Here is a 27,500-nt window from a genome sequence, read left to right on the forward strand (position 1 = left end):
AAACCAGGTCTAAACCAGGACTAAACCAGAACTAAACCAGAACTAAACCAGGACTAAACCAGGACTAAACCAGGACTAAACCAAAACTAAATCTCTTTCAGACCAGTAAAATATTTTTTCATTTTTATTTTTTTTTTCAAATTAAAATATTTGATTTCATCGTGTTCTGATCCAAAGTGAAACTCTCAGGTTTATGGAGAAACTTCTCAAAGTCTAAATGTTTTTCTCTCGTGTTTGTTGCCGACAGACACGAGAAGGTCACAGGGTCAAACGTGAAGGAGATGTTTAGATCTTCTCTCCGGTTTCTCAGTTCTCCTTTGTTCCTCTGACCTGGATCTGTTTGGTTCTCCTGGTCACACGTGGAGGTGGAGGAGGTTCTGTGGTCTCCTGGAGGCCACAGGTGATGTTCTGGCAGAAGCTGAGGAGCAGGTGGGTCTCCTGTGGTCAGTCGTGGAGGTCATGGAGTTCGTGGAGGTGAGAAGGAGGTTCCCTGGTCTCCTGGAGGTCACTCATGGAGGTGGTGGGTCTCCTGTGGTCAGTCGTGGAGGTGGAGGAGGTGAGGGTGAGGCTCCGTCGTCTCTTGGAGGTCACAGTTGAAGTTCTGGCAGAAGCTGTGGAGCAGAGGGTCCACGGCGTCCTCCACCCGGACCTCGGTCTCCGTCTCTCGGCTCAGGGACGTCACGCCTTTGTCCAGCCCACAGGGGACGATGTGCGAGAACCACGACAAGTCCATGTCACAGTTCAACGCCAAACCGTGAGACGTGACGCGACGACTGCAGCGGATCCCTGATGGACAAGAGGAGAACAAGAGGAGAACATGAGGAGAACATGAGGAGAACATGAGGAGAACATGAGGAGAACATGAGGAGAACATGAGGAGAACATGAGGAGAACATGAGGAGAACATGAGGAGAGAGGAGCATGAGGAGTGAGGAGAACATGAGGAGAACATGAGGAGGAGTAAATGAAGAGGAGGAGGTGAACTCACCGATGGAGCAGATCTTCTGGTCTCGGGTCCAGACTCCAGTGTGAGGAGAAGGTTGAACTTTGAGCCCGAAGTGTCTGAGGACGTCACCGACTGAAGTCTCCAGAGTACTGACGTACCACCGAATACTCTGAAGTACACACAGTACTACAACTACTACAACTGTACTACAGAGTACTGACGTACCACCGAATACTCTGAAGTACACACAGTACACACAGTACTACAACTACTACAACTGTACTCCAGAGTACTGACGTACCACCGAATACTCTGAAGTACACACAGTACACACAGTACTACAACTACTACAACTGTACTACAGAGTACTGATGTACCACCGAATACTCTGAAGTACACACAGTACACACAGTACTACAACTACTACAACTGTACTACAGAGTACTGACGTACCACCGAATACTCTGAAGTACACACCTTTATGTTTACAGATAATACTCCCTACAACTCTTCTGATGTCCAGTCCAGTCCCAGTCCAGTCCCAGTCCAGTCCCAGTCCGGTCCCGGTCCAGACCTTGTTGATCCGGCCCAGGTGGAGGACGGGGTAGCAGACCAGTTGTCCAGGTCCGTGGAAGGTGATGAGGCCTCCTCGGTCGCTCTTGTGGACCTCGGCTCCTTTGGTCCTGAGCAGGTCCAGGTCCGGGTCCGGGTACGGGGAGGTCCGGATCCCGACCGTGTAGACCGGGAGGTGTTCGCACAGCAGCAGGGTCCAGGCGGAACCCGGCCGGGACTTTAAGCGGTCTACGTAGAACTTCTGGACCCTCATGGCCTCAGAGTACGAGACCAGACCCAAACGGACCACCTCCAGAACCGGACGAGACATCTGGACCAGGACCGGGACCGGACCGGGACCAGGACCAGGACAAGACAAAGACCAGGACCAAGGTCTAAGGACAAGACCTGTGAACACAAACAGTATAAGACACAGCTGAACAGTTTAGACCTGGTTTAGTCACTAAACCAGGCCTAAACCAGGACTAAACCAGGTCTAAACCAGGACTAAACCAGGTCTAAACCAGGTCTAAACCAGGACTAAACCAGGACTAAACCAGGACTGAACCAGGTCTAAACCAGGTCTAAACCAGGACTGAACCAGGACTGAACCAGGACTAAACCAGGCCTAAACCAGGCCTAAACCAGGACTAAACCAGGACTAAACCAGGACTAAACCAGGTCTAAACCAGAACTGAACCAGGACTGAACCAGGACTAAACCAGGTCTAAACCAGGACTAAACCAGGTCTAAATCAGGACTAAATCAGGACTAAATCAGGACTAAACCAGGACTAAACCGGGTCTAAACCGGGTCTAAACCGGGACTAAGTGTGTTAGTGGGATCAGTCTGACCTCAGTGAGACTCGGGTCCGGGTTTAGTCTCTTTTCTATCCGGGTCTGACTCGAGTCCGGGTCTGGACCTGAGCTCAGACCTTGAGCCTCTGACCCAGAGTCCAGGCAGCACCCAAGGGTCCTGCAGCACCCACGCCTCACGCACGAGCCTCTCACGCACGAGCCTCTCACGCACGAGCCTCTCACGCACGAGCCTCTCACGCACGAGCCTCTCACGCACGAGCCTCTCACGCACGAGCCTCTCACGCAGATGTTTCACGCAGATGTCTCACGCAGATGTCTCACGCAGATGTTTCACGCAGATGTTTCACGCAGATGTCTCACGCAGATGTTTCACGCAGATGTCTCACGCAGATGTTTCACGCAGATGTTTCACGCACGGTCACGCACACTGTCCCGGGTGCCGCCATGTTGGTTCTTACTCTGTTTGTTTTGGTTTGTGCGGCGTTTGCGCACCGCCCTCTGCAGGTCCTACAAGAACAACAACGACAAAAACACCGCGCAGGTCCTACAAGAACAACAACGACAAAAACACGTCAAATCAAATAATATAAAAAAGACTGTTTTTATATAATATCAGTGTGTTCTCCTGAGCAGCACACACACACGCTTTTATTTGACCAGAGTTTATTTTATTATAAAGTTGCACCATAAAAACCAAGCAACTTCCTGTTTGTTGTAAATTATTTTTTGTGTTTAAAAATAAATCACATAGATTTCCAAAAGTTCCGGCCCGTTTCAACGTCAGTGTGTGGAAGAGTCACGTGAAGAGTGGGTTTATTTTTATGATTATGTTTTTATTATTTAACTCAGACTCTGCTCTAAAGTCCTTAGAGAAGAGTCTAGTCTGATTTATGAAGGTTGGTTTTATTTTTTATTTACTTATTTTATTTATTTTTTCAATTTTTTTGTGGTTGAATTTTCAAACTCAAACCGCTGGCAGAGGCGGGAAGCACGCGCGGCTCTCGTCCAATCAGCGCGTGGAGCGCCGGGGCAGAAGGGCGGGGCCTGGAGTGTGTGTGTCCAAGATGGCGGCGGAGGGTTCAACACAGAGCGCATCTGGACCCGGAGCGGCGCTTTTTACACCTGGACGGATTTATTAACCCGACCCAAAGGACCGGACACACCTGAAGAACCCGACAGAACCGCGCCGAGGCCGGGATGCGACACCATGAACTCCCGCTGCTGAGAAAACCCAAAGAAAAACAAGATGGATCCGGCGGGGTCCGAGCGGCTCCGAGGCCCGCTGCCCGGCTCCGACACTCCCCCCGCGGCCACCGAGCCCCAGCGCCCCGGTCCCAGCCCCGGAGAGTCCCGCTCCAGGCCCGGCTCCAGGCCCGGCTCCAGGCCCGGCTCCAGGTCCGGGGGACAGCGGCACCGACGCAGGACTGACCCCGGGGGCAGCGGCAGCAGAGAGGGCAGACGCGCCAGCAGCGGCCGCGGAGGAGGAGGTGAGTTTTTCGGGTTCAGAGATCACGGCCCCCGCGGCAATAAGAGCCCCGGACAAACTGACGGAACCGGGACTAAACCAGGGCTAAACCGGGTCCAAACTAGGTCAAAACTGGGCATAAACCAGGACTAATCTAGGTGTAAACAAGGACTAAAGCGGGACACGAACCCAGACTATGTTGACTAGTTAAAACTCTTAAACCCGGCGTGACCCCAGTCCTTCCCCGGTCCTTCCCCGGTCCTTCCCGGTGTGTCCCCCGGTTTGTCCCCGTGGTTCTCGGGACTTGTCCGGACTTGTCCCGGTGGAGGCGGGTTCAGGGTCGGACTTGTGTGTTTGTGTGTGTCGTGGTTAAACTGCTGTGGACACTTAACTCGTTTAGAACATGGAACCTTCTGTTTGTGTTCTCAGCGGTAAGAACCCAAACACTCTGGAACTTTTTATTATTTTTATTTTTACGACTTATTTTCTGAAATGTTTTTAGTTTTGTGTTGTTTCCTAGTCACACTCAGACCTGGAGTTGTGGTGTTGTTGTTGTTTTTTTCCTTCACATATTTAACACACAGAGTTTTTCTTCTCAAACTGAAAACACTCTGTTCCACCCTGTGATGTCATCGTGTTGTGATACAGGAAGTGTTCCACTGTGTTTTTAAACTCCACACACCTTCACTTCACTGTGTTGTGTGCGTCTGGTGTTAAAAGTGTGTGTTGTGTTGTGTTACAGAGTTTTTGTGTCCGGTGTTAAAAGTGTGCGACGGTCTGAGGCTCAGGTCGGAGGAGAGGGAGGAGACGCGCAGGAGGAGTGAACAAAAGGTAACACCTGATTAACTCTGTGACCTCTGACCTGTGACCTGAGTGACCTGAGTGACCTGGCAGGGCGTCTGACTCCGGTTGTTGTTGTTCCAGGGCGTTCTGTCCGACTCGGAGAACGAGGAACCCATCACCAGAAGAATCAGAAACATCTCAGCGTTTATCAGGAAAACCTCCACCGCCCTGTCCAGGTAAACCGGGATTCGACCGGGACTATAACGGGATTCGACCGGGACTATAACGGGACTCGACCGGGACTATAACGGGACTCGACCGGGACTATAACGGGACTCGACCGGGACTATAACGGGACTCGACCGAGACTGAACCAGTGGTGGTTCTGGTTGTGGGTCGTGGCTCGGCTCATGGCTCGGGTCATGGCTCAGGTCACGGCTCAGGTCATGGCTCAGGTCCTGGTTCAGGTTGTGGCTCTGGTCGTGGCTCTGGTCGCGGCTCCGGTTTGGGTTGCGTCTCAGGTCGCTGCTCGGGTCCTGGTTTGGGTCCTGGTTCAGGTTGTGGCTCGGCTCGCGGCTCAGGTCGCGGCTCAGGTCGCGGCTCAGGTCGCGGCTCAGGTCGCGGCTCAGGTCGCAGCTCAGGTCGCGGCTCAGGTCGTGGTGTGTGTCTGTGCAGTGGGGGTCAGAGGAGTCGTTCTTGTTCGGAGCCTGTGGAGGAACGCGGAAAACTCAAGGTGCTCCTGCAGCCGCCGCTCACCGACCCTGTGAGTACCCCAAACCCCCCGACCATATGAGTACCCCAAACCCCCCGACCCTGTGAGTACCCCAAACCCCCCGACCTGTGAGTACCCAAACCCCCCGACCATATGAGTACCCCAAACCCCCGACCCTGTGAGTACCCCAAACCCCCCGACCATATGAGTACCCAAACCCCCCGACCATATGAGTACCCCAAACCCCCCGACCCTGTGAGTACCCCAAACCCCCGACCATATGAGTACCCCAAACCCCCCGACCATATGAGTACCCCAAACCTGTATGTGTAAGATGCCCTCCCGTGTAACCATCTCTCTCTCTCTCTCTTTGTGTGTATGTGTGTCCTGTGTGTGTATGTGTATGTGTGTCCTGTGTGTGTGTATATGTGTGTGTGTGTGTGTGTGTGTGTGTGTGTGTGTATGTGTGTCCTGTGTGTGTGTATATGTGTGTATGTGTGTGTGTGTGTCGTGTGTGTGTGTGTGTGTGTGTATGTGTATGTGTGTCCTGTGTGTGTGTGTATGTGTGTGTCATGTGTGCGTCAGACATGTGCGTGTCACAGTGTGACTGCAGGGATCCTTCTTTCGTCTGAAAACAGTCGTTCTGTGTCGGTGCCGATCGTTCCTCCTCAGCGCCGTTTGGCCTGGAGCGCCGTGGTCCCTGCCGTGGTCCCTGCCGTGGTCCCTGCCGCGGTCCCTGCCATGGCGGTGTCGTCGGTGTCGTCGGGGGCGGGTCCTCCGGGTCAGTGGGAGGGCGGCGCTCGGGCGTCTCCGGGTCGGTCGGAGCGCTCGGCGAGTCCCGACAGTAACGACAGCATCTCAGAGGAGTTGAATCATTTTAAACCCATCGTGTGTTCTCCGTGTACTCCCCCCAAACGCCTGAGCGACGGACGCCTGCTCCACCCACGCATCATCAAGGCCACGCCCAGGAACCTGCGCCAGATCGGGACCGCCGCACAGGTCTGACCTCTGACCCCTCTGACCCCTCTGACCCCTGACACCTCTGAGTGTGTGCAGGTGGAGGTGTGTGTTGTAACACTCACACACAGTTGGTGGTGTGTGTGTGTGTGTGTGTGTGTGTTTGACTGGGACAGAGTTAATGAACACGACACACATGAATGTGACACACACACACACACACAGTGTGTCAGGTTCAGCCTTGTGTCTGTTCACACAGTGTGTCAGGCTCACAGGGGAATATTGCACACTTTGTTATTGCACATCACACAGTAACCGACCAATCAGGCCCCTCCCCCTGCATCGGGTTTGATTGACAGCATGTGTGTGTGTCTCTGTGTGTGTGTGTATGTGTGTGTGTATGTGTGTGTGTGTGTTCAGGGGGCGTGGCCTCAGACGAGCGCTGTGGTGATGCAGAAGTGGCGTCAGATCGAGTTGGACCGACAGAAGGTTTCTGCGGCGATGGAGGGACGCTGCCCCGTCTCCGTGGCGACGCTCACCAGCCCCGTCAACGACTCCAACAACAACAACGCCAACGCCGCGTCCAGAAACAGACGCACACTACTGATCCACGCACACGAACAAGTCCCACTCAGAGTCCCCCCCACCAAAGTCCCCCCCGTCCTCCCCCAGGACCAGAGTCTAGGTCTGTACGGGACTGGTTTAGTCCTGGTTTAGTCCTGGTTTAGACTTGGTTTAGACTTGGTTTAATCCTGGTTTAGTCCTGGTTTAAAGTAGGGCTCGACCGATATGGATTTTGTTGTGGTCGATACGATATCGATAAAATGGGAGTTGGAGCTGTCGATATATTTAGTGATGTAAAAATTCACTGTAAATGTAACGTAAACTCCCAATAAGGAGCCGGCTCCCGTCGTTCACTTCAAAGAGCCGGATCTAAGAGCCGCTTCGTTCACGACCGACCGTCACGACTAGTAAAGAAACTAGCGCTGTTAGTCTTTAGTCGTAAATGCTGCACCGCGGTGATGAATGACATGTGTAAATGTCGATCATTCACACTTCTGTTCACAGCTCATTTACATCGATGCAGCTCCAGGAACAAATATACAGACGATATAATCACTTTATAATACACCAATAGAAAACACACACACACATACAGGCTCCTCCCACATCACAAGTCTGCACTAATAACACACACACACACACACACACACAGATAAATCCTGATGCAGAGCCACATATTTGGACATTTATCTGTCGTAAACTGGATTAAATGAACAGAACGTAGAGAGTCTGAGATTTATAACGAGGTATAACCTGCCCATGGGAAATATCGGCACATATCAGCAAGCATATCGACCGATATATCGGTCCGGCTCTAGTTTAGACCTGTTTCTGTCCTGGTTTAGTTCTGTTTAACCGTGTGTGTGTCTGTTTCAGGGCTCAGGTTCAAGTCGTGTTCGAAGAGGAAGCTGAAACTGAATCCCAAACGTCGCGAGTCGAAGCGTCTGCGCGCGGACGCTAACCCCGCGGCTAACTGCCCTGACGCTAACACCTATGGGAAACGCAGTGTAAAGGCTAGTGCTAGTGTTAGCGCGCAGGAGCGGGCCGACAGAGCTTTAGCGCTGCAGCTCCAGAGACACTTCGACGGAGTTTCAGACCCGTACTTCCTCCGATCGACCAATCAGAGCGCCGCCGCAGAAAGGGGGCGGGGCCTGAGGAACGCCTGGACCAATCAGAGCGCCGCCTCAGAAAGGGGGCGGGGCCTTAGGAGCTCGCGGCGTCTCCAACGACACAAAGACTGAAGCTCCGTCCCCCAGAAACACGCCCAACAGTGAGTGCTCAAGAATCCCACTCAGGACCTGGTTCAGACCTGGTTCAGACCTGGTTCAGACCTGGTTCAGACCTGGTTCAGACCTGGTTCAGACCTGGTTTCTGTTTATAAACTCTACAAACCTTCACTAGAATAATTTGGCTCTGGTCAGACTCGGGTCTAGACCAGGTCTAGACCAGGTCTAAACCAGGTCTAAACCAGGACTGTAGTAAAAGTGAACGTTTCTGTGGTTCTGTTTGATCCAGAGGAGAAAAAAACTAATTGAACTTTACTTTGATCAAAGTCCTAAACTGAAGATCTCCCAGGACCACTGTTTGGGAAACACTGCAGTACCAGTACTGCACGGAGTACTTGTAGTACTTGTACTTGTAGTGCAGTATTGTTGGGGAGGACTCGAGCACTTCGGCTTCTGCGACTCGCCCAACAGGAAGTGACACTTTAATTTAAAGACTAAAATATGCAAATGAGATGGTCACATGACCTGCAGCAGCCAATAGAAACCAGCGATTACAGACATTCCACAGAGTCTTCCAGAGAATCATGGGAAATGAAGTATTTACACATGTACGCTTTAATTTAATAAACAAACTGTCTTTGAGTGTTTGTGTCGCCCTCTGCTGGAGAAACACTCTCACTGCACTTTTCACACTAAAACACTAATATTTAAATAATATTTTCACACTAATATTTAAATAATATTTTCACACTAGTATTTAAATAATATTTTCACACTAGTATTTAAATAATATTTTCACACTAATATTTAAATAATATTTTCACATTAGTATTTAAATAATATTTTCACACTAATATTTACATTATATTTTCACACAGTGTGACGCTCTGAGTCTAAAGTGACGGGTTAATCTAGAGACGCATTTACATTTCACACAAATCAACAAGACTTTTGTGAAGGAAAGTCAAAAATACTGGTTTAGTCCTGGTTTAGTTCTGGTTTAGTCCCGTTAGACGGGGCGGTGTATTTCCGGGTCCTCGTGCGGCTATGAGCCAATCAGAAGGCTCCAGGTCAGAGAAGATGGCGGCGTCGCGGAACGGGAAGAGCGGGCTCCTGGAGAAAGTACGACTTGATTTGACATTATTTTACCTTTTAAGCCTTTTAAACCTTTTAAACCTTTTACAGTTTGTGGTTTTGAGTGGTGCGGGGCTGATGTGAGGGCGCGGGGTCCCGGCTCCGGCCCGGACTCTGGGTTTTTTAGTCCGGGTCCGTGATGCTAAAGGAGCTAAAGCGGCTAAAGCTAAAATGGCTAAAACTAAAGCGCGTGCCCAGCGGCGAAGATCAAAAACAACCATCTGAGTCTGAAGTCTGAAGTCTGGGTCTGAAGTCTGGGTCTGAAGTCTGGGTCTGAAGTCTGGGTCTGAGTCTGGGTCTGAGTCTGGGTCTGAGGTCTGAAGTCTGGGTCTGAAGTCTGGGTCTGAGGTCTGGGTCTGGGTCTGAAGTCTGGGTCTGAGGTCTGGGTCTGAGGTCTGGGTCTGAAGTCTGGGTCTGAAGTCTGGGTCTGAAGTCTGGGTCTGAAGTCTGAAGTCTGAAGTCTGAAGTCTGGGTCTGAGGTCTGAGGTCTGGGTCTGAAGTCTGAAGTCTGAAGTCTGAAGTCTGAAGTCTGAAGTCTGAAGGTCTGAGGTCTGGGTCTGAAGGTCTGAAGTCTGGGTCTGAAGTCTGGGTCTGAGGTCTGGGTCTGAAGTCTGGGTCTGAAGTCTGGGTCTGAAGTCTGGGTCTGAGGTCTGGGTCTGAGGTCTGGGTCTGAAGTCTGGTCTGAAGTCTGAGGTCTGGGTCTGAGGTCTGGGTCTGAGGTCTGGGTCTGAGGTCTGGGTCTGAAGTCTGGGTCTGAGGTCTGGGTCTGAAGTCTGGGTCTGAGAGTCAAGAACCGTCTCTTTTGCACACGGCGTGTTCATGAGCGTTAAACCCGCTCGTGCTCGGACTGTGCGCGGCTCCTGCGGCTCCTGTGGCTCATTTACAGAAACAAACAGAACCGAGCGGAACACACCCGACATGTTTGTGCAGGATGTGTGTAGCGTTTGTGTAGCGTTTGTGTAGAGTTTGTGTAGCGTTTATGTAGAGTTTGTGTAGAGTGTGGTAGTGTTGTGTAGTTGTAGTTTTGTGTAGTTGTAGTTTTGTGTAGTTGTAGTTTTGTGTTGTGTAGTTGTAGTTTTGTGTAGTGTTGTGTCGTTGTAGTGTTGTGTAGTTGTAGTGTTGTGTCGTTGTAGTGTTGTGTCGTTGTAGTGTTGTGTAGTTGTTGTGTAGTTTTTGTCGTTTCTTCCTCTGGATGTTTCACTGACACGTGTCAGTTTGAAAACCTCAAAACAAATGCGCTTTTTTAATTTCCGAAGTGAAACGCAGAGTAACTAAGGACGCGAGTAACTAAGGACGCGAGTAACTAAGGACGCGAGTAACTAAGGACGCGAGTAACTAAGTACAGGAGTAGAGTATTTGAGTGAATTATAAAGAGTTTTACTTTTACTTCATGTGAGAGTAAATATGTGTAACTTATACTGCACATGCTGAACTGTGTGTTGTGTGTGTGTGTGTGTGTGTGTGTGTGTGTGTGTGTGTGTGTGTGTGTGTGTTCAGTGGAGGATCGATGAGAAGCCTGTGAAAATCGACAAATGGGACGGAGCGGCGGTGAAGAATTCTTTGGACGACGCCGCCAAGAAGGTTTGTGTGTTCATGTGTTCCTCATGTGTTCCTCATGTGTTCCTCATGTGTTCCTCATGTGTTCCTCATGTGTCCTCATGTGTTCCTCATGTGGTCCTCATGTGTTCCTCATGTGGTCTTCATGTGTTCCTCATGTGGTCTTCATGTGTTCCTCATGTGTTCTCATGTGTTCCTCATGTGTTCCTCATGTGTTCCTCATGTGGTCTTCATGTGTTCCTCATGTGTTCCTCATGTGTTCCTCATGTGTTCCTCATGTGTTCCTCATGTGTTCCTCATGTGTTCCTCATGTGTTCCTCATGTGTTCCTCATGTGTTCCTCATGTGTTCCTCATGTGTTCCTCATGTGTTCCTCATGTGGTCTTCATGTGTTCCTCATGTGGTCTTCATGTGTTCCTCATGTGGTCTTCATGTGTTCCTCATGTGGTCTTCATGTGTTCCTCATGTGGTCTTCATGTGTTCCTCATGTGGTCTTCATGTGTTCCTCATGTGTTCCTCATGTGTTCCTCATGTGTTCTTCATGTGGTCTTCATGTGTTCCTCATGTGTTCCTCATGTGTTCCTCATGTGTTCTTCATGTGGTCTTCATGTGTTCTTCATGTGCTCCTCATGTGCTCCTCATGTGGTCTTCATGTGGTCTTCATGTGTTCCTCATGTGTTCCTCATGTGTTCCTCATGTGTTCCTCATGTGGTCCTCATGTGTTCCTCATGTGGTCTTCATGTGTTCCTCATGTGGTCTTCATGTGTTCCTCATGTGTTCCTCATGTGTTCCTCATGTGTTCCTCATGTGGTCCTCATGTGGTCCTCATGTGGTCTTCATGTTCCTCATGTGGTCTTCATGTGTTCCTCATGTGGTCTTCATGTGTTCCTCATGTGGTCTTCATGTGTTCCTCATGTGGTCTTCATGTGTTCCTCATGTGTTCCTCATGTGTTCCTCATGTGGTCCTCATGTGTTCCTCATGTGTTCATGTGTGTTCTTCATGTGTGTTCTTCATGTGTTCTTCATGTGTGTTCTTCATGTGTGTTCTTCATGTGTTCTTCATGTGTGTTCTTCATGTGTTCCTCATGTGGTCTTCATGTGTTCCTCATGTGGTCTCATGTGTTCCTCATGTGTTTCATGTGTTCCTCATGTGTCTTCATGTGTTCCTCATGTGTTCCTCATTGTGTTCTTCATGTGTTCTTCATGTGTGTTCTTCATGTGTTCTTCATGTGTGTTCTTCATGTGTTCTTCATGTGTTCTTCATGTGTTCATGTGTTCTTCATGTGTTCCTCATGTGTTCCTCATGTGTTCCTCATGTGTTCATGTGTTCTTCATGTGTTCCTCATGTGTTCCTCATGTGTTCCTCATGTGTTCCTCATGTGTTCCTCATGTGTTTCATGTGTCTTCATGTGTTCCTCATGTGTTCCTCATGTGTTCCTCATGTGTTCTCATGTGTTCCTCATGTGTTCTTCATGTGTTCCTCATGTGGTCTTCATGTGTTCCTCATGTGGTCTTCATGTGTTCCTCATGTGGTCTTCATGTGTTCCTCATGTGTTCCTCATGTGTTCCTCATGTGTTCTTCATGTGTCTTCATGTGTCCTCATGTGGTTTCATGTGTTCCTCATGTGTTCTTCATGTGTTCTGTCATGTGGTCTTCCATGTGTTCCTCATGTGTCTTCATGTGTTCATGTGTTCCTCATGTGTTCCTCATGTGTTCCTCATGTGTTCCTCATGTGTTCCTCATGTGGTGTTCCTCATGTGTTCCTCATGTGTCCTCATGTGTTCCTCATGTGTTCCTCATGTGTTCCTCATGTGTTCCTCATGTGTGTGTCCTCATGTGTTCTCATGTGGTCTCATGTGGTCCTCATGTGTTCCTCATGTGTGTCCTCATGTGTTCCTCATGTGTTCTCATGTGGTCTCATGTGGTCTCTCATGTGTTCCTCATGTGTTCTCATGTGTTCCTCATGTGGTTCCTCATGTGTTCCTCATGTGTGTTCCTCATGTGTTCCTCATGTGTTCTCATCATGTGTCTCATGTGTTCTCATGTGTGTCTTCATGTGTTCCTCATGTGTTCCTCATGTGGTTTCTTGTGTTCATGTGTTCTTCATGTGGTCTTCATGTGTTCTTCATGTGGTCTTCATCATGTGTTCCTCATGTGTTCCTCATGTGTTCCTCATGTGTTCTCATGTGGTCATGTGGTCTTCATGTGTTCCTCATGTGTTTCCTCATGTGTCCTCATGTGTTTCTCATGTGTTTCTGTGTTCCTCATGTGTTCTCATGTGTTCCTCATGTTTCTTCATGTGGTCTTCATGTGTCATGTGTCCTCATGTGTCCTCATTGTGTTCTTCATGTGGTTCATGTGCTCATGTGTTCCTCATGTGTTCCTCATGTGTCCTCATGTGTTCCATTGTGTCCTTCATGTGTTCTCATGTGTTCATGTGTTCCTCATGTGTTCTCATGTGTTCTTCATGTGGTCTTCATGTGTTCCTCATGTGTTCCTCATGTGTTTCCTCATGTGTTTCAGTGTTCCTCATGTGTTCCTCATGTGTTTCATGTGGTCTCTCATGTGTTCCTCATGTGTTCTCATGTGGTCTTCATGTGTGTTCCTCATGTGGTCTTCATGTGTTCCTCATGTGTCTCATGTGTTCTCATGTGTTCCTCATGTGTCATGTGTTCCTCATGTGTCTTCATGTGTTCTTCATGTGGTTCCTCATGTGTCCTCATGTGTTCCTCATGTGGTCTTCATGTGTTCTCATGTGTTTCCTCATGTTTCCTCATGTGTTCCTTCATGTGTTCATGTGTTCTCATGTGGTCTTCATGTGTCCTCATGTGTTCATGTCCTCATGTGTTTCCTCATGTGGTCCTCATGTGTTCCTCATGTGGTCTTCATGTGTTTCCTCATGTGGTCTTCATGTGTTCCTCATGTGGTCTTCATGTGTTCCTCATGTGTTCTTGGTTCTCATGTGTTCCTCATGTGGTTCTCATGTGTTCATGTGTTCTTCATGTGCTCCTCATGTGCTCCTCATGTGGTCTTCATGTGGTCTTCATGTGTTCCTCATGTGTTCCTCATGTGTTCCTCATGTGTTCCTCATGTGTTCCTCATGTGGTCCTCATGTGTTCCTCATGTGTTCCTCATGTGGTCTCATGTGTTCCTCATGTGTTCCTCATTGTTCCTCATGTGTTCTCATGTGTTTCCATGTGTTCCTCATGTGTCTCATGTGGTCTTCATGTGGTCTTCATGTGTTCATGTCCTCATGTGTTCCTCATGTGTCCTCATGTGGTCCTCATGTGGTCCTCATGTGTTCCTCATGTTCCTCATGGTCCTCATGTGTCCTCATGTGTTTCCTCATGTGGTCCTCATGTGGTCCTCATGTGTTCTTGTCTTCATGTGGTCTTCATGTGTTCCTCATGTGGTCTTCATGTGTGTCCTCATGTGTTCTCATGTGTTCCTCATGTGTTTTTCATGTGTCTTCATGTGTTCTTCATGTGTTCCTCATGTGTTCCCTCATGTGTTCCTCATGTGTTCTCATGTGGTCATGTCTCATGTGTTTTCCTCATGTGTTCCTCATGTGTTCCTCATGTGTTCCTCATGTGTCCTCATGTGTTCCTCATGTGGTCTTCATGTGGTTCCTCATGTTCCTCATGTGTTTCCTCATGTGTTCCTCATGTGTTCCTCATGTGTTCTCATGTGGTCTTCATGTGTTCCTCATGTGGTCTCATGTGTTCATGTGTCTCATGTGTTTCTGTGTTCCTCATGTGTTCCTCATGTGTCATGTGTTCTTCATGTGGTCTTCATGTGTTTCTTCATGTGCTCCTCATGTGTCTTCATGTGTGTTTCCTCATGTGGTCTTCATGTGTTCCTCATGTGTTCCTCATGTGTTCATGTGTTCATGTGTTCCCTCATGTGTTCCTCATGTGTTCATGTGTTCTTCATGTGTGTCTTCATGTGTCCTCATGTGTCTCATGTGTTTCCATGTGTTCCTCATGTGGTCCTCATGTGGTCCTCATGTGTTTCATGTGGTCATGTGGTCTTCATGTGTCCTCATGTGGTCTCTTGTTCCTCATGTGGTCTTCATGTGTTCCTCATGTGGTTGGTCTTCATGTGTTCCTCATGTGTTCCTCATGTGTTCCTCATGTCATGTGTCCTTCATGTGGTTCTTCATGTGCTCCTCATGTGCCCTCATGTGGTCCTTCATGTGGTCTTCATGTGTTCCTCATGTGTTCCTCATGTGTTCTCATGTGTCCTCATGTGTCCTCATGTGTTCCTCATGTGTTCCTCATGTGTTCCTCATGTGGTCCTCATGTGTTCCTCATGTGTTCCTCATGTGTTCCTCATGTGTTCCTCATGTGTTCCTCATGTGTTTCTCATGTGGTCTTCATGTGTTCCTCATGTGGTCTTCATGTGGTCTTCATGTGGTCTTCATGTGTTCCTCATGTGTTCCTCATGTGGTCCTCATGTGGTCCTCATGTGGTCCTCATGTGGTCCTCATTGTGTCCTCATGTGTTCTCATGTGGTCTTCTCATGTGGTCCTCATGTGGTCCTCATGTGTTCCTCATGTGGTCTTCATGTGTTCCTCATGTGGTCCTCATGTGGTCCTCATGTGGTCCTCATGTGGTCCTCATGTGGTCTTCATGTGGTCTTCATGTGTTCCTCATGTGTTCCTCATGTGTTCCTCATGTGGTCCTCATGTGGTCTCATGTGTTCCTCATGTGTTCCTCATGTGTTCCTTATGTGTTCCTCATGTGGTCTTCATGTGGTCCTCATGTGGTCCTCATGTGGTCTTCATGTGGTCTTCATGTGTTCCTCATGTGTTCCTCATGTGTTCCTCATGTGGTCTTCATGTGGTCTTCATGTGGTCTTCATGTGTCTTCATGTGGTCTTCATGTGTTCCTCATGTGGTCCTCATGTGGTCCTCATGTGGTCTCTCATGTGGTCTTCATGTGGTCTTCATGTGTTCCTCATGTGTTCCTCATGTGTTCCTCATGTGTTCCTCATGTGGTCTTCATGTGTCTTCATGTGTTCCTCATGTGTTCCTCATGTGTTCCTTATGTGTTCCTCATGTGGTCTTCATGTGGTCCTCATGTGGTCCTCATGTGTTCCTCATGTGGTCTTCATGTGGTCTTCATGTGGTCTTCATGTGGTCTTCATGTGGTCCTCATGTGTTCCTCATGTGGTCCTCATGTGGTCCTCATGTGGTCCTCATGTGGTCCTCATGTGGTCTTCATGTGGTCTTCATGTGGTCTTCATGTGGTCCTCATGTGGTCCTCATGTGTCCTCATGTGTCCTCATGTGGTCCTCATGTGGTCCTCATGTGGTCTTCATGTGGTCTTCATGTGGTCTTCATGTGGTCTTCATGTGGTCCTCATGTGGTCTTCATGTGGTCTTCATGTGGTCTTCATGTCTCCTTGGTCCTATGTGGTCCTCATGTGGTCCTTCATGTGGTGTTCATGTGTTCTCATGTGTCTCATGTGTCTCATGTGTTCCTCATGTGGTCTTCATTGTTCCTTCATGTGTTCCTCATGTGTTCCTCATGTGGTCCTCATGTGGTCTTCATGTGTTCCTCATGTGTTCCTCATGTGGTCCTCATGTGGTCTTCATGTGGTCTTCATGTGTTCCTCATGTGTTCCTCATGTGGTCCTCATGTGGTCTCATGTGTTCATGTGTCTCTCATGTGGTCTTCATGTGTTCCTCATGTGTTCCTCATGTGTTCCTCATGTGTTCTTCATGTGTTCTCCATGTGTTCTCCATGTTCTTCATGTGTTCTTCATGTTCTTCGGTGCAGGTTCTTCTGGAGAAGTTCGGGTATCAGGAGAACTACTCTCTGGTGGACGGGCGTCTGCTCATCTGCACCGTGTCGTGTGTTTTCGCCGTCGTGGCTCTGCTCTGGGATTATCTGCACCCGTTCCCCGAGTCCAGACCTGTGCTCGCCGCCTGCGTCATCTCATATCCTCTAGAACCAAGACCAAGACCCGGACCAGACCAAGACTTTAGACTGAGACTAGACCTGTTCTAGACTGAGTTTAGACCGACTCTGACCTGGTTTACAGTTTAGTCCTGTTCTAGTCCTGGTTCAGTTCCAGTCCTTGACTCGGTCTCACATACTTCATCATGATGGGGGTTCTGACTCTCTACACGTCGTACAAGGAGAGGAACATCTTCCTGGTGGCTCTGCAGAAGGACCCGGCCGGTCTGGACCCGGACCACGTCTGGCACCTGTCGTCCTCCCTCAAACGGTACTGCACCTGCCGGTCCCTGTCGCCTCTTCTCCTGTCGCTTTGTCTGTCCAGGTTCTGGTCAAAACATCTCCTGGAACATCTGAGGAGACACTTTCCCCTCAAGCTTTGTTTTTCTGTAACTGGTCCTTCAGGTAGAACATCGGTCCTCGTCTGATGTTCAGATGTTCTCCTGGAGCTCCTCTAGGTTCAGTGTTCAGAAGATCTCAGACGGTTGAGTGTGAAAGAACATCACGTCACCTCTGTTCTTCTGAGCTTCGTCCTTTAATCCGTTTTGAGTCGATCTCTCCAAGACTCAAGGACTCCCTGATGTTCTCATGATGGTTCTGGTTCTTCTCGTAGGTTTGATGACCTGTACTCCCTGCGCGTGTCCTTCACAGACGGGCGGAGCGGCGTGTGCAGAGACGCTGAGGTCACTCGTTCCGTGTCCGAGTTCTTTGATGAAAACGGGACTTTGGTGATGGACCAGTTTGAGAAGTGTGTGTCCAAACTCCACGACTCCCTGACCTCCGACAAGAAGACCAAATGAACATGTGGACCTGCCCGGAACCTCAGACCCTCAGACCCTCAGACCCTCAGACCCTCAGACCCTCAGACCCTCAGACCCTCAGACCCTCAGACCCTCAGACCCTCAGACCCTCAGACCCGCCGACCCTCAGACCCTCAGACCCTCAGACCTCAGACCCTCAGACCCTCAGACCCTCAGACCCTCAGACCCTCAGACCTGCCCTAATCACATCCAACATCTGATCAGGACCTGGTTTAGACCCGGTTTAGACCCGGTTTAGACGTGGCTCATATTTGAAGGTGCACTGTGTAACTTTTCCAGTGGAGGGTTTGTTGTCTCCATGGCGACGTAATTGCTTTGCTGAATGGAATGTTTCACAGTGCAGCTTTAAACTGTCTCCATGGCAACGAGCAGGACCGAGACCCCAGTCAGATCTGTGCAGAGGAGAGCTCCCGGGACTGAAGCGCCCCCTGCTGGTCACACTGTCAGTCTCACTCAGAGTTAAACTTCAGAGTTAAACTTCAGAGTTAAACTTCAGAGTTAAACTTCAGAGTTAAACTTCAGAGTTAAACTTCAGAGTTAATCTTCAGAGTTAAACTTCAGAGTTAAACTTCAGAGTTAAACTTCAGAGTTAAACTTCAGAGTTAAACCCGTTGTTACATCAAACATAAAAATGTTTAAAGAAAAAAAAAACTTATTGTTTTTCTTTAGATTTTTGTGCAGTGGATTTTTTTTATTTTGTTCTAAACATAAAAATGTGACACAAATAAAACGACTTCACTGAACTCTGTCCCCGTCCTTCACTGGTTTAGACCTGGTCTAGTCCTGGTCTAGTCCTGGTTTAGTCCTGGTTTAGTCGGTTTAGACCTGGTCAGCCTGGTTCTGGTTTAGTCCTGGTTAGGGTTTAGTCCTGGTTTAGACCTGGTTTAGTCCTGGTTTAGTCCTGGTTTAGACCTGGTTTAGTCCTGGTTTAGACCTGGTTTAGACCTGGTTTAGTCCTGGTTAGTCCTGGTTTAGTCCTGGTTTAGTCCAGACCTGGTTTAGTCCTGGTTTAGTCCTGGTTTAGACCTGGTTTAGACCTGGTTTAGTCGGTTTAGAACCCGTTTAGACCCGGTTTAGTCCTGGTTAGTCCTGGTTTAGTCCTGGTTTAGTCCTGGTTTAGACCTGGTTTAGTCCTGGTTTTAGACCTGGTTTAGTCCTGGTTTAGTCCTGGTTTAGACCTGGTTTAGTCCTGGTTTAGTCCTGGTTTAGACCTGGTTTGTCCTGGTTTTAGTCCTGGTTTAGTCCTGGTTTAGACCCGGTTTAGTCCTGTTTAGACCTGGTTTAGAGTCCTGGTTTAGTCCAGGTTTAGACCTGTGGTTTAGTTCTTGTTTAGTCCTGGTTTAGTCCTGGTTTAGTCCTGGTTTAGTCCTGTTTAGTGGTTCCCTGGTTTAGTTCTGGTTTAGTCCTTTTAGTTCCTGGTTTAGACCTGGTCTAGTCCTGGTTTAGGCCTGGTTTAGACCTGGTTTAGTTCTTGTTTAGTCCTGGTTTAGACCTGGTTTAGTCCTGGTTTAAACCTGGTTTAATTCTGGTTTAGTCCTGGTTTAGACCTGGTTTAGTTCTGGTTTAGATCTGGTTTAGTTCTGGTTTAGTCCTGGTTTAGTCCTGGTTTAGTCCTGGTTTAGTTCTGGTTTAGTCCTGGTTTAGTTCTGGTTTAGTTCTGGTTTAGTCCTGGTTTAGTCCTGGTTTAGACCTGGTTTAGTCCTAGTTTAGTTCTGGTTTAGTCCTGGTTTAGTCCTGGTTTAGTTCTGGTTTAGTCCTGGTTTAGTTCTGGTTTAGTCCTGGTTTAGTTCTGGTTTAGTCCTGGTTTAGACCTGGTTTAGTCCTGGTTTAGTTCTGGTTTAGTCCTGGTTTAGTCCTGGTTTAGACCTGGTTTAGTCCTAGTTTAGTCCTGGTTTAGTCCTGGTTTAGTTCTGGTTCAGATTAAATTTTCTAACGTCGTTTTTTTGTCACAAATTCAACACAAACACGTCGAAGTTTTAACTGAACAAAAACACTCTGGAGCTCAGATCAGATCCACGAGACACCAAATAAATAAACAAATAAATAAATTAAACATAAAAAATAAATAAATACATTTAATTTAAAAAATAAATAATTTCACGAGACACCGGAAGTGCACAGGCTGTTATTGGGCTTTTATTGTGAAAGGACCGGAAGCGGCGCTTATAATTTTGGTTCTTTAAACTTTTAATGTTTGTCTCGCGCCGCTGTTACGTAACCGAACCCCGGAGCGCACGAGCCCCGGACCCACACCGACCCCGGACCCACACCGAGCCCCGGACCCACACCGGGGACAGAGGCTCGGAACCGGCGCAGCGGGTCATGTCCTCCCGCCGCAGAACCGTCCGGACCAGGGCGACCCGCTAACACCGCTCCCCGCAACATGGAGGACCACAGCGGGACAAACGGACTCCCACAGCCCGGGCCCGAGCTCCGGACCCCCCCGACCCCCCCGAGCCCCCGGAGCCTCCGCGGGACCGGGGACCCGCAGCTGGACCGGGCCGTGGAGCTTTGGCTGCGCTGGGACAGAGTGAGTCACACCGGTGTTCGGACCGAGCCGGACCGCCTCCGGGAGACACAATATTCTACATGAAAGTGCGTGACTCGGACACCGCGGGGACAAATGTCCAGAGCACTGAGACATGTCCGAAAGCGCGTTTGACCCGCGTCAGTTCGGCGTTCACACTTTACGGGATTTTCACACGTAACTTTAATAAATGTGCAAAACAGAACCGTGTCCGTGTGAAAAAGACACGCGAGCTCCATTAAAGGACACGACTCTGTTTGTATAAAGACCAGGGCGGATTCAGAGCGCAGGAGTCACAAACACTGCAGGTCTAATGTGACTCGGGGGGGTTTAGTTTGGACTCGGGTTTATTTATTTATTTGTTGTTTTAGTTTAAATGTGAAAATACAACACTTCGTCGGTGTTAAACTTAAATCCTTCACAGACTCTGAGTTTGTGAAGATTTAACTCTTTTCTCTTTTCTCTTCTTCTTCATCTGGACTCGCGCTCGTGACCCCGCGGAAATGTCACATCCCACGTTCCCACAGCGCACGCGCGGCTTTAAATAACATGAAACATTTTACCCCCAGAGACCCGAGTTCGACCCGAGTCACACCCGAGTCCGACCCGAGTTCGACCCGAGTCCGATTTGAGTCACACCCGTCTGACCCCGAGTCCGACCCGAGTCCGACATGAGTCACACCTGCGTTAATAATAGAAATAAAACATCAATTTTATCCAGATGTTTCAGTTTCAGATCATTAATGTTTATAGTTTTTTATTCAGTCCCGGTTTAGTCCTGGTTTAGTCCTGGTTTAGTCCCGGTTTAGTCCTGGTTTAGTCCCGGTTTAGTCCTGGTTGAGTTCTCTCTCTGGTCTCGACAGAACCCTCTCACTCGGGCTCAGATCCAGACCCTGTTGGACCAGGACCAGGTCTCGGAGCTTCGGTCCAGACTCGGTTCTAGACTCAGTTTTGGGACGGCGGGTCTCCGGGCGCCGATGGGAGCCGGGTTCAACCGGATCAACGACCTGACGGTGATTCAGAGCTCGCAGGTGAGTGCAGGAGCCGCACCTGTCACCACAGCACCTGTCACCACAGCACCTGTCACCACAGCACCTGTCACGTCTGTGTGCAGGGCCTGTACATGCACCTGTCCAGGTGCGTCCTTGATCTGCAGCAGAGGGGCGTGGTCATCGGCTACGACACCAGAGAACAGAGAGAGACCGACTGCTCCAGCCACAGGCACCTGACACACACAGCACCTGACACACACACACGACACCTGACACACAACACACCACCTGACACACACAGCACCTGACACACACAGCACCTGACACACACGACACAACACAGACTGACACACACAGACACACAGACACACAGACACACACGACACCACACACAACAACACCTGACACAGACACACACGACACTGACACACACGACACACACACACCTGACACACACAGCACACACTGACACACACGACACACACTGACACACACACACACACAGACACCTGCACTGACACACACGACACCTGACACACACGTACCTGACACACACGACACCTGACACACACGACACACTGACACACACACACCGTACCACACGACACTGACACACACGTACCTGACACAAGCACCTGACACACACGACACACATGACACACACGACACACACTGACACACACGACACCTGACACATGACACATGACACACGACAACGACACACTGACACACACACACCTGACACACACGACACCTGACACACACACACCTGACACACACACGACACACTGACACACACACACGACACCTGACACACACACACACACCTGACACACACACAGTACCTGACACACACGACACCTGACACACACGACACCTGACACACACAGTACCTGACACACACAGCACCTGACACACAACAGACACCTGACACACACGACATGACACATGACACACACGACACCTGACACACACAGTACCTGACACACACACACCACACACACTGACACACACAGACACCTGACACACACGACACCTGACACACACGACACACACACACCTGACACACACAGACACCTGACACACACACACACAGTGACACGACACGACACCTGACACACACGACACACACGACACCTGACACACACAGTGACCTGACACACACGACACCTGACACACACAGACACACTGACACACACGACACTGACACACACGACACCTGACACACACGACACCTGACACACACGACACCTGACACACACATCTGACACCTGACACACACGACACCTGACACACACACACTGACACCTGACACACACAACACACACACACTGACACACACGACACACCTGACACACACCTGACACACTGACACACACTGACACACACACGACACTGACACACACACGACACACACACGACACACTGACACACACGACACCTGACACACACACCGACACCTGACACACACACGGACACCTGACACACTGACACACACCTGACACACACACAGACACACACTGACACACACAGCACCTGACACACACACACCTGACACACACGACACTGACACACACACGACACACTGACACACACAGCACCTGACACACAGCACACACACACACAGCACCTGACACACACCTGACACACACGACACCTGACACACACGACACACTGACACACACGACACCTGACACACACACGACACACACACACGGACACTGACACACACACGCGACACCTGACACACACAAACACACACACATGACACACACAGACACACCTGACACACACGACACTGACACACACACGACACCTGACACACACGACCCTGACACACACAGACACACGACACTGACACACACACACACACACTGACACACCGACTGACACACACACCCTTGACACACACGATGACACACACGACACTGACACACACGACACCTGACACACACGACACACACAGATGACACGACACACACAGCACCTGACACACACACACACCTGACACACACACGACACCACCACACGACACACTGACACACTGACACACACACACACCTGACACACACACACAACACACACACTGACACACGACACGACACACACGACACCTGACACCACACAGACACCTGACACACACGACACACCTGACACACACACACCTGACACACACGCACCTGACACACACGACACAACAACACACCTGACACACACGATGACACACACACACCTGACACACTGACACACACACACCTGACACACTGACACACACCTGACACACACACGTGACACCACACACACGACACACTGACACACTGACACACCACTGACACACACATGACACACACGACACACACGACACACTGACACACACACACCTGACACACATGACACACACACGACACCTGACACACACAGACACCTGACACACACGACACCTGACACACTGACACACACGACATGACCTGACACACACACACACACACTGACACACACACACGACACCTGACACACACCTGACACACACACACCTTGACCACACACCTGACACACACACACCTGACACACCTGACACACACACACACCTGACACACTGACACACCACACGACACACACACACACTGACACACACACACGACACACACACGACACACACAGACACACACGACACACACACGACACCTGACACACACGACGACACACACCACCTGACACACACACGACACCTGACACACACACGACACACTGACACACACACACTGACACACCACACACCACACACGACACACCTGACACACACACACACACGACACACACACGACACCTGACACACAACACACGACACCTGACGCACACACACACCTGACACACACGACACTGACACACACACACCTGACACACTGACACACACACGACACACTGACACACACACGACACCTGACGACACCTGACACACACGACACACTGACACACACGACACCTGACTGACACACACAGCACCTGACACACACACGACACACCACACACCTGACACACACGCACCTTGACACACACACACACCACATGACACACACGACACCTGACACACACACCCTGACACACACGACACTAAAACACACACGACACCTGACACACACACACACCTGACACACACAGCACACTGACACCTGACACACAGCACCTGACACACACACACACACTGACACCTGACACACACACACACGAACCTGAACACACACACCTGACACACACGACACCTGACACACACGCACCACACCTGACACACACGACATCTGACACACACAGCATCTGACACACACAGCACCTGACACACACAGCACCTGACACACACGACATCTGACACACACACACGACACCTGACACACACATGACACCTGACACACACAGCACCTGACACACACGACATCTGACACACACAGCACCTGACACACACGAATGACACCACACACACGACACCTGACAACACACACACGACACACTGACACACACACCACACACACTGACCACACCACGACACCTGACACACCCACGACACTGACACACCACACCTGACACCTGACACACACCATGACACACACACGACACTGACACACACGACACCTGACACACACACACTGACACACCACGACACACACGACACTGACACACACACTGACACACACAGACACCTGACACCACACACGCACACCTGACACACACGACACTGACACACAACGACACCTGACACACACACACACACACACACACACACCACACACCTGACACACACCAACATCTGACACACACACGACACCAACACACACCTGACCACCACTGACACACACACACACCTGACACCTGACACACACACTGACTGACACACGTGACACCTGACACACACATGACACCTGACACACACACGACACCTGACACACACACGACACCTGACACACACAGGAGGGGAGTGTGGCTGAGAGGGCGTGTGGCTCTTTGTGACGGAGGGTGTGTGTCTTGTGGCTCTTTGTGACGGAGGGTGTGTGGCTCTTGTGGCTCTTTGTGACGGAGGGTGTGTGGCTCTTGTGGCTCTTTGTGACGGAGGGTGTGTGGCTCTTTTGGCTCTTTGTGACGGAGGGTGTGTGGCTCTTGTGGCTCTTTGTGACGGAGAGTGGTGTGTGGCTCTTGTGGCTCTTTGAGATGGAGGGTGTGTGGCTCATTGTGATGGAGTGTGGCTCTTGTGGCTTTTTGTGACAGAGGGCGGCATGTGGCTCTTGTGGCTCTTTCAGGTTGGCTCGTTTGGCGGCTGCTGTGTTCTTGAGTCGAGATGTTCCAGTGCATCTGTTCTCCTCCTACGTCCCCACACCCTACGTGGTGAGTCACAAATACTTCTACTGTAGTACTTTTACTGTAGTACTTTTACTGCAGTACTTCTACTGTAGTACTTTTACTGCAGTACTTCTACTGTAGTACTTTTACTGCAGTACTTCTACTGTAGTACTTTTACTGCAGTACTTCTACTGTAGTACTTTTACTGCAGTACTTCTACTGTAGTACTTTTACTGCAGGTCTCAGTCGTTGTTCCTCTGAGCTTCAGTTTGTCGAGAAGAAAAACATGACACGTTTACACCAAATAAAACACTTTTATTCACTTCAACACAGAAAACTCACAAACTCATGAACCTCTCAGTGAACTGAAGGACAACGAGGACCTCAAGGACCTCAAGGAGGTTTAGTTCTGGTTGAGTTCTGTTTGAGTCCTGGGTTAGTCCTGGTTGAGTCCTGTTTGAGTCCTGGTTGAGTCCTGGTTGAGTCCTGGTTGAGTACTGGTTGAGTCCTGGTTGAGTCCTGGTTGAGTTCTGGTTGAGTTCTGGTTTGTGTTTCAGCCGTTTGCTGTGGTGAAGTTGGGAGCTGCAGCTGGAGTCATGATCACAGCGTCACACAATCCCAAAGAAGACAACGGATACAAGGTCCTGACCTCTGACCTCTGACCCTCCCGACCCCCTCCTGACCCCCCCGACCCCTGACCTCTAACCCCCCTGACCCCCCTGACACCTCTGACCCCTGACCTCTCCTGACGGGAGGGCGTCTGACTCTTGTGTTTGGCAGGTGTACTGGAGCGCCGGTCCACAGATCTGCTCCCCTCACGACCGACAGGTGCTGCAGTGCATCAGGGAGCAGGAGCGACCCTGGAGCGCCTCCTGCTGGAACCTGCAGCTCAGCGCACACAGCCCCCTGAGGACAGACCCCCTACAGGCCGTCCACGAGTACTACAAGACCGACGTGAGCCGCCTCTGCTTCCACCGGTGAGACCGAGACCAGGACCAGGACCGAGACCAAGACCAAGTCCAAGACCAGGACTAGACCACGACCCACAACAACGACCACGACCAGACCACAGACCCCCTACAGGCCGTCAACCAGTACTACAAGACCGACGTGAGCCGCCTCTGCATCCACCGGTGAGACCGAGACCAGGACCAGGACCGAGACCAAGACCAAGTCCAAGACCAGGACTAGACCACGACCCACAACAACGACCACGACCAGACCACAGACCCCCTACAGGCCGTCAACCAGTACTACAAGACCGACGTGAGCCGCCTCTGCATCCACCGGTGAGACCGAGACCAGGACCAGGACCAGGACTAGGACCGAGACCACGACCAGGACCGAGACCACGACCAGACCACAGACCCCCTACAGGCCGTCGACGAGTATTACAGGACTGACGTGAGCCGCCTCTGCTTCCACCGGTGAGACCAGGACCAAGACCAGGACCAGGACCGAGACCAGGACCAAGACCAGGACTCACAACAACGACCACGACCAGACCACAGACCCCCTACAGGCCGTCCACGAGTACTACAAGACCGACGTGAGCCGCCTCTGTTCCACCGGTGAGACCAGGACCAGGACCAGGACCGAGACCAGGACTAGGACTGAGACTAGAACCATGACCGGGATTCTCTCAGGTTTCTGATTCTGGGTAGTTCCAGGTGGATCCTAACCGGTCTCTGGGTGGTTCTGGGTGGTTCTGGGTGGATCCAGATGGTTCCAGGTGGATCCGGGTGGTTCCAGGTGGATCCGGGTGGTTCCAGATGGTTCCAGGTGGATCCTAACCAGATCCTGACATGTCTCTGTGTCCTGTAGGTCTCTGAACCTCTCGTCCCCGCTGAGGATCGTCCACTCGTCGTTCCACGGTGTGGGACACGTCTTCGTGCAGAGCGTCTTTGAGGTCTTCGGTCTGTCCATGATCCCGGTCCAGGAGCAGAAAGATCCGGATCCGGACTTTCCCACAGTCAGTGTCCCCAACCCCGAGGAGGGCGCCCCCGTACTGGTACTACTACTACTACTACTACTACTACTACTACTACTACTACTACTACTACTATTACTATTACTACTACTATTACTACTACTATTACTATTACTATTATTATTGCTACTGCTGCTACTACTACTACTACTACTACTACTACTACTA

The 27,500-nt window shown here is 50.2% G+C and overlaps 4 protein-coding genes across 7 annotated transcripts in view; 3 read left to right on the plus strand and 1 right to left on the minus strand.

The window, feature by feature from the left end:
• The window catches only part of lipt2 (lipoyl(octanoyl) transferase 2), a 2,639-nt gene extending 155 nt beyond the window's left edge, over nt 1-2,484 (minus strand). Inside the window, exons 1-4 of the mRNA XM_020938440.2 lie at nt 2,353-2,484; nt 1,521-1,906; nt 989-1,115; nt 1-786 (exon numbers count right to left, since the gene is read on the minus strand). The exon at nt 1-786 is cut by the window's left edge and continues 155 nt beyond it. Of these exons, the coding sequence (XP_020794099.1) occupies nt 536-786; nt 989-1,115; nt 1,521-1,829 (687 nt within the window). The 5' untranslated portion in view covers nt 1,830-1,906; nt 2,353-2,484 and the 3' untranslated portion in view covers nt 1-535. The remainder of the gene's footprint in view (nt 787-988; nt 1,116-1,520; nt 1,907-2,352) is intronic.
• Nucleotides 2,485-3,207: 723 nt separating this feature from the next.
• Nucleotides 3,208-8,665, plus strand: rnf169 (ring finger protein 169). 2 transcript variants are annotated; one of them, XM_055166605.1, is made up of 8 exons: nt 3,208-3,803; nt 4,524-4,612; nt 4,706-4,800; nt 5,240-5,327; nt 5,862-6,275; nt 6,654-6,918; nt 7,674-8,095; nt 8,255-8,665. In XM_055166605.1, exons 1-7 carry the CDS (start codon nt 3,563-3,565, stop codon nt 8,036-8,038), a joined length of 1,557 nt encoding a protein of 518 aa, XP_055022580.1. In that variant the 5' UTR covers nt 3,208-3,562; the 3' UTR covers nt 8,039-8,095; nt 8,255-8,665. The 2 variants fall into 2 exon arrangements, with proteins under 2 accessions (XP_055022580.1, XP_055022581.1); XM_055166606.1 differs by lacking the exon at nt 3,208-3,803 and adding an exon at nt 4,071-4,212.
• Nucleotides 8,666-9,002: 337 nt separating this feature from the next.
• spcs2 (signal peptidase complex subunit 2) lies at nt 9,003-18,240 on the plus strand. 3 transcript variants are annotated; one of them, XR_008633766.1, is made up of 6 exons: nt 9,003-9,145; nt 10,655-10,738; nt 16,497-16,656; nt 16,812-16,947; nt 17,290-17,561; nt 17,625-18,240. XR_008633766.1 is itself a non-coding variant. In XM_055166636.1 (5 exons), exons 1-5 carry the CDS (start codon nt 9,071-9,073, stop codon nt 17,474-17,476), a joined length of 642 nt encoding a protein of 213 aa, XP_055022611.1. In that variant the 5' UTR covers nt 9,004-9,070; the 3' UTR covers nt 17,477-18,240. The 3 variants fall into 3 exon arrangements, 1 of the variants encoding a protein (XP_055022611.1); XR_008633767.1 differs by having other exon boundaries at nt 17,290-17,553; XM_055166636.1 differs by having other exon boundaries at nt 9,004-9,145; nt 17,290-18,240.
• Nucleotides 18,241-19,105: 865 nt separating this feature from the next.
• The window catches only part of pgm2l1 (phosphoglucomutase 2-like 1), an 18,881-nt gene continuing 10,486 nt past the window's right edge, over nt 19,106-27,500 (plus strand). The window contains exons 1-7 of the mRNA XM_020938439.2: nt 19,106-20,027; nt 20,888-21,055; nt 21,139-21,245; nt 25,303-25,387; nt 25,900-25,983; nt 26,123-26,319; nt 27,167-27,353. Of these exons, the coding sequence (XP_020794098.2) occupies nt 19,881-20,027; nt 20,888-21,055; nt 21,139-21,245; nt 25,303-25,387; nt 25,900-25,983; nt 26,123-26,319; nt 27,167-27,353 (975 nt within the window). The 5' untranslated portion in view covers nt 19,106-19,880. The remainder of the gene's footprint in view (nt 20,028-20,887; nt 21,056-21,138; nt 21,246-25,302; nt 25,388-25,899; nt 25,984-26,122; nt 26,320-27,166; nt 27,354-27,500) is intronic.

This window comes from Boleophthalmus pectinirostris, unplaced genomic scaffold (genome assembly GCF_026225935.1).
Source record: "Boleophthalmus pectinirostris isolate CB_2022bp ecotype Guang Dong unplaced genomic scaffold, ASM2622593v1 HiC_scaffold_9, whole genome shotgun sequence".
NCBI classification, from domain to species: domain Eukaryota; kingdom Metazoa; phylum Chordata; class Actinopteri; order Gobiiformes; family Gobiidae; genus Boleophthalmus; species Boleophthalmus pectinirostris.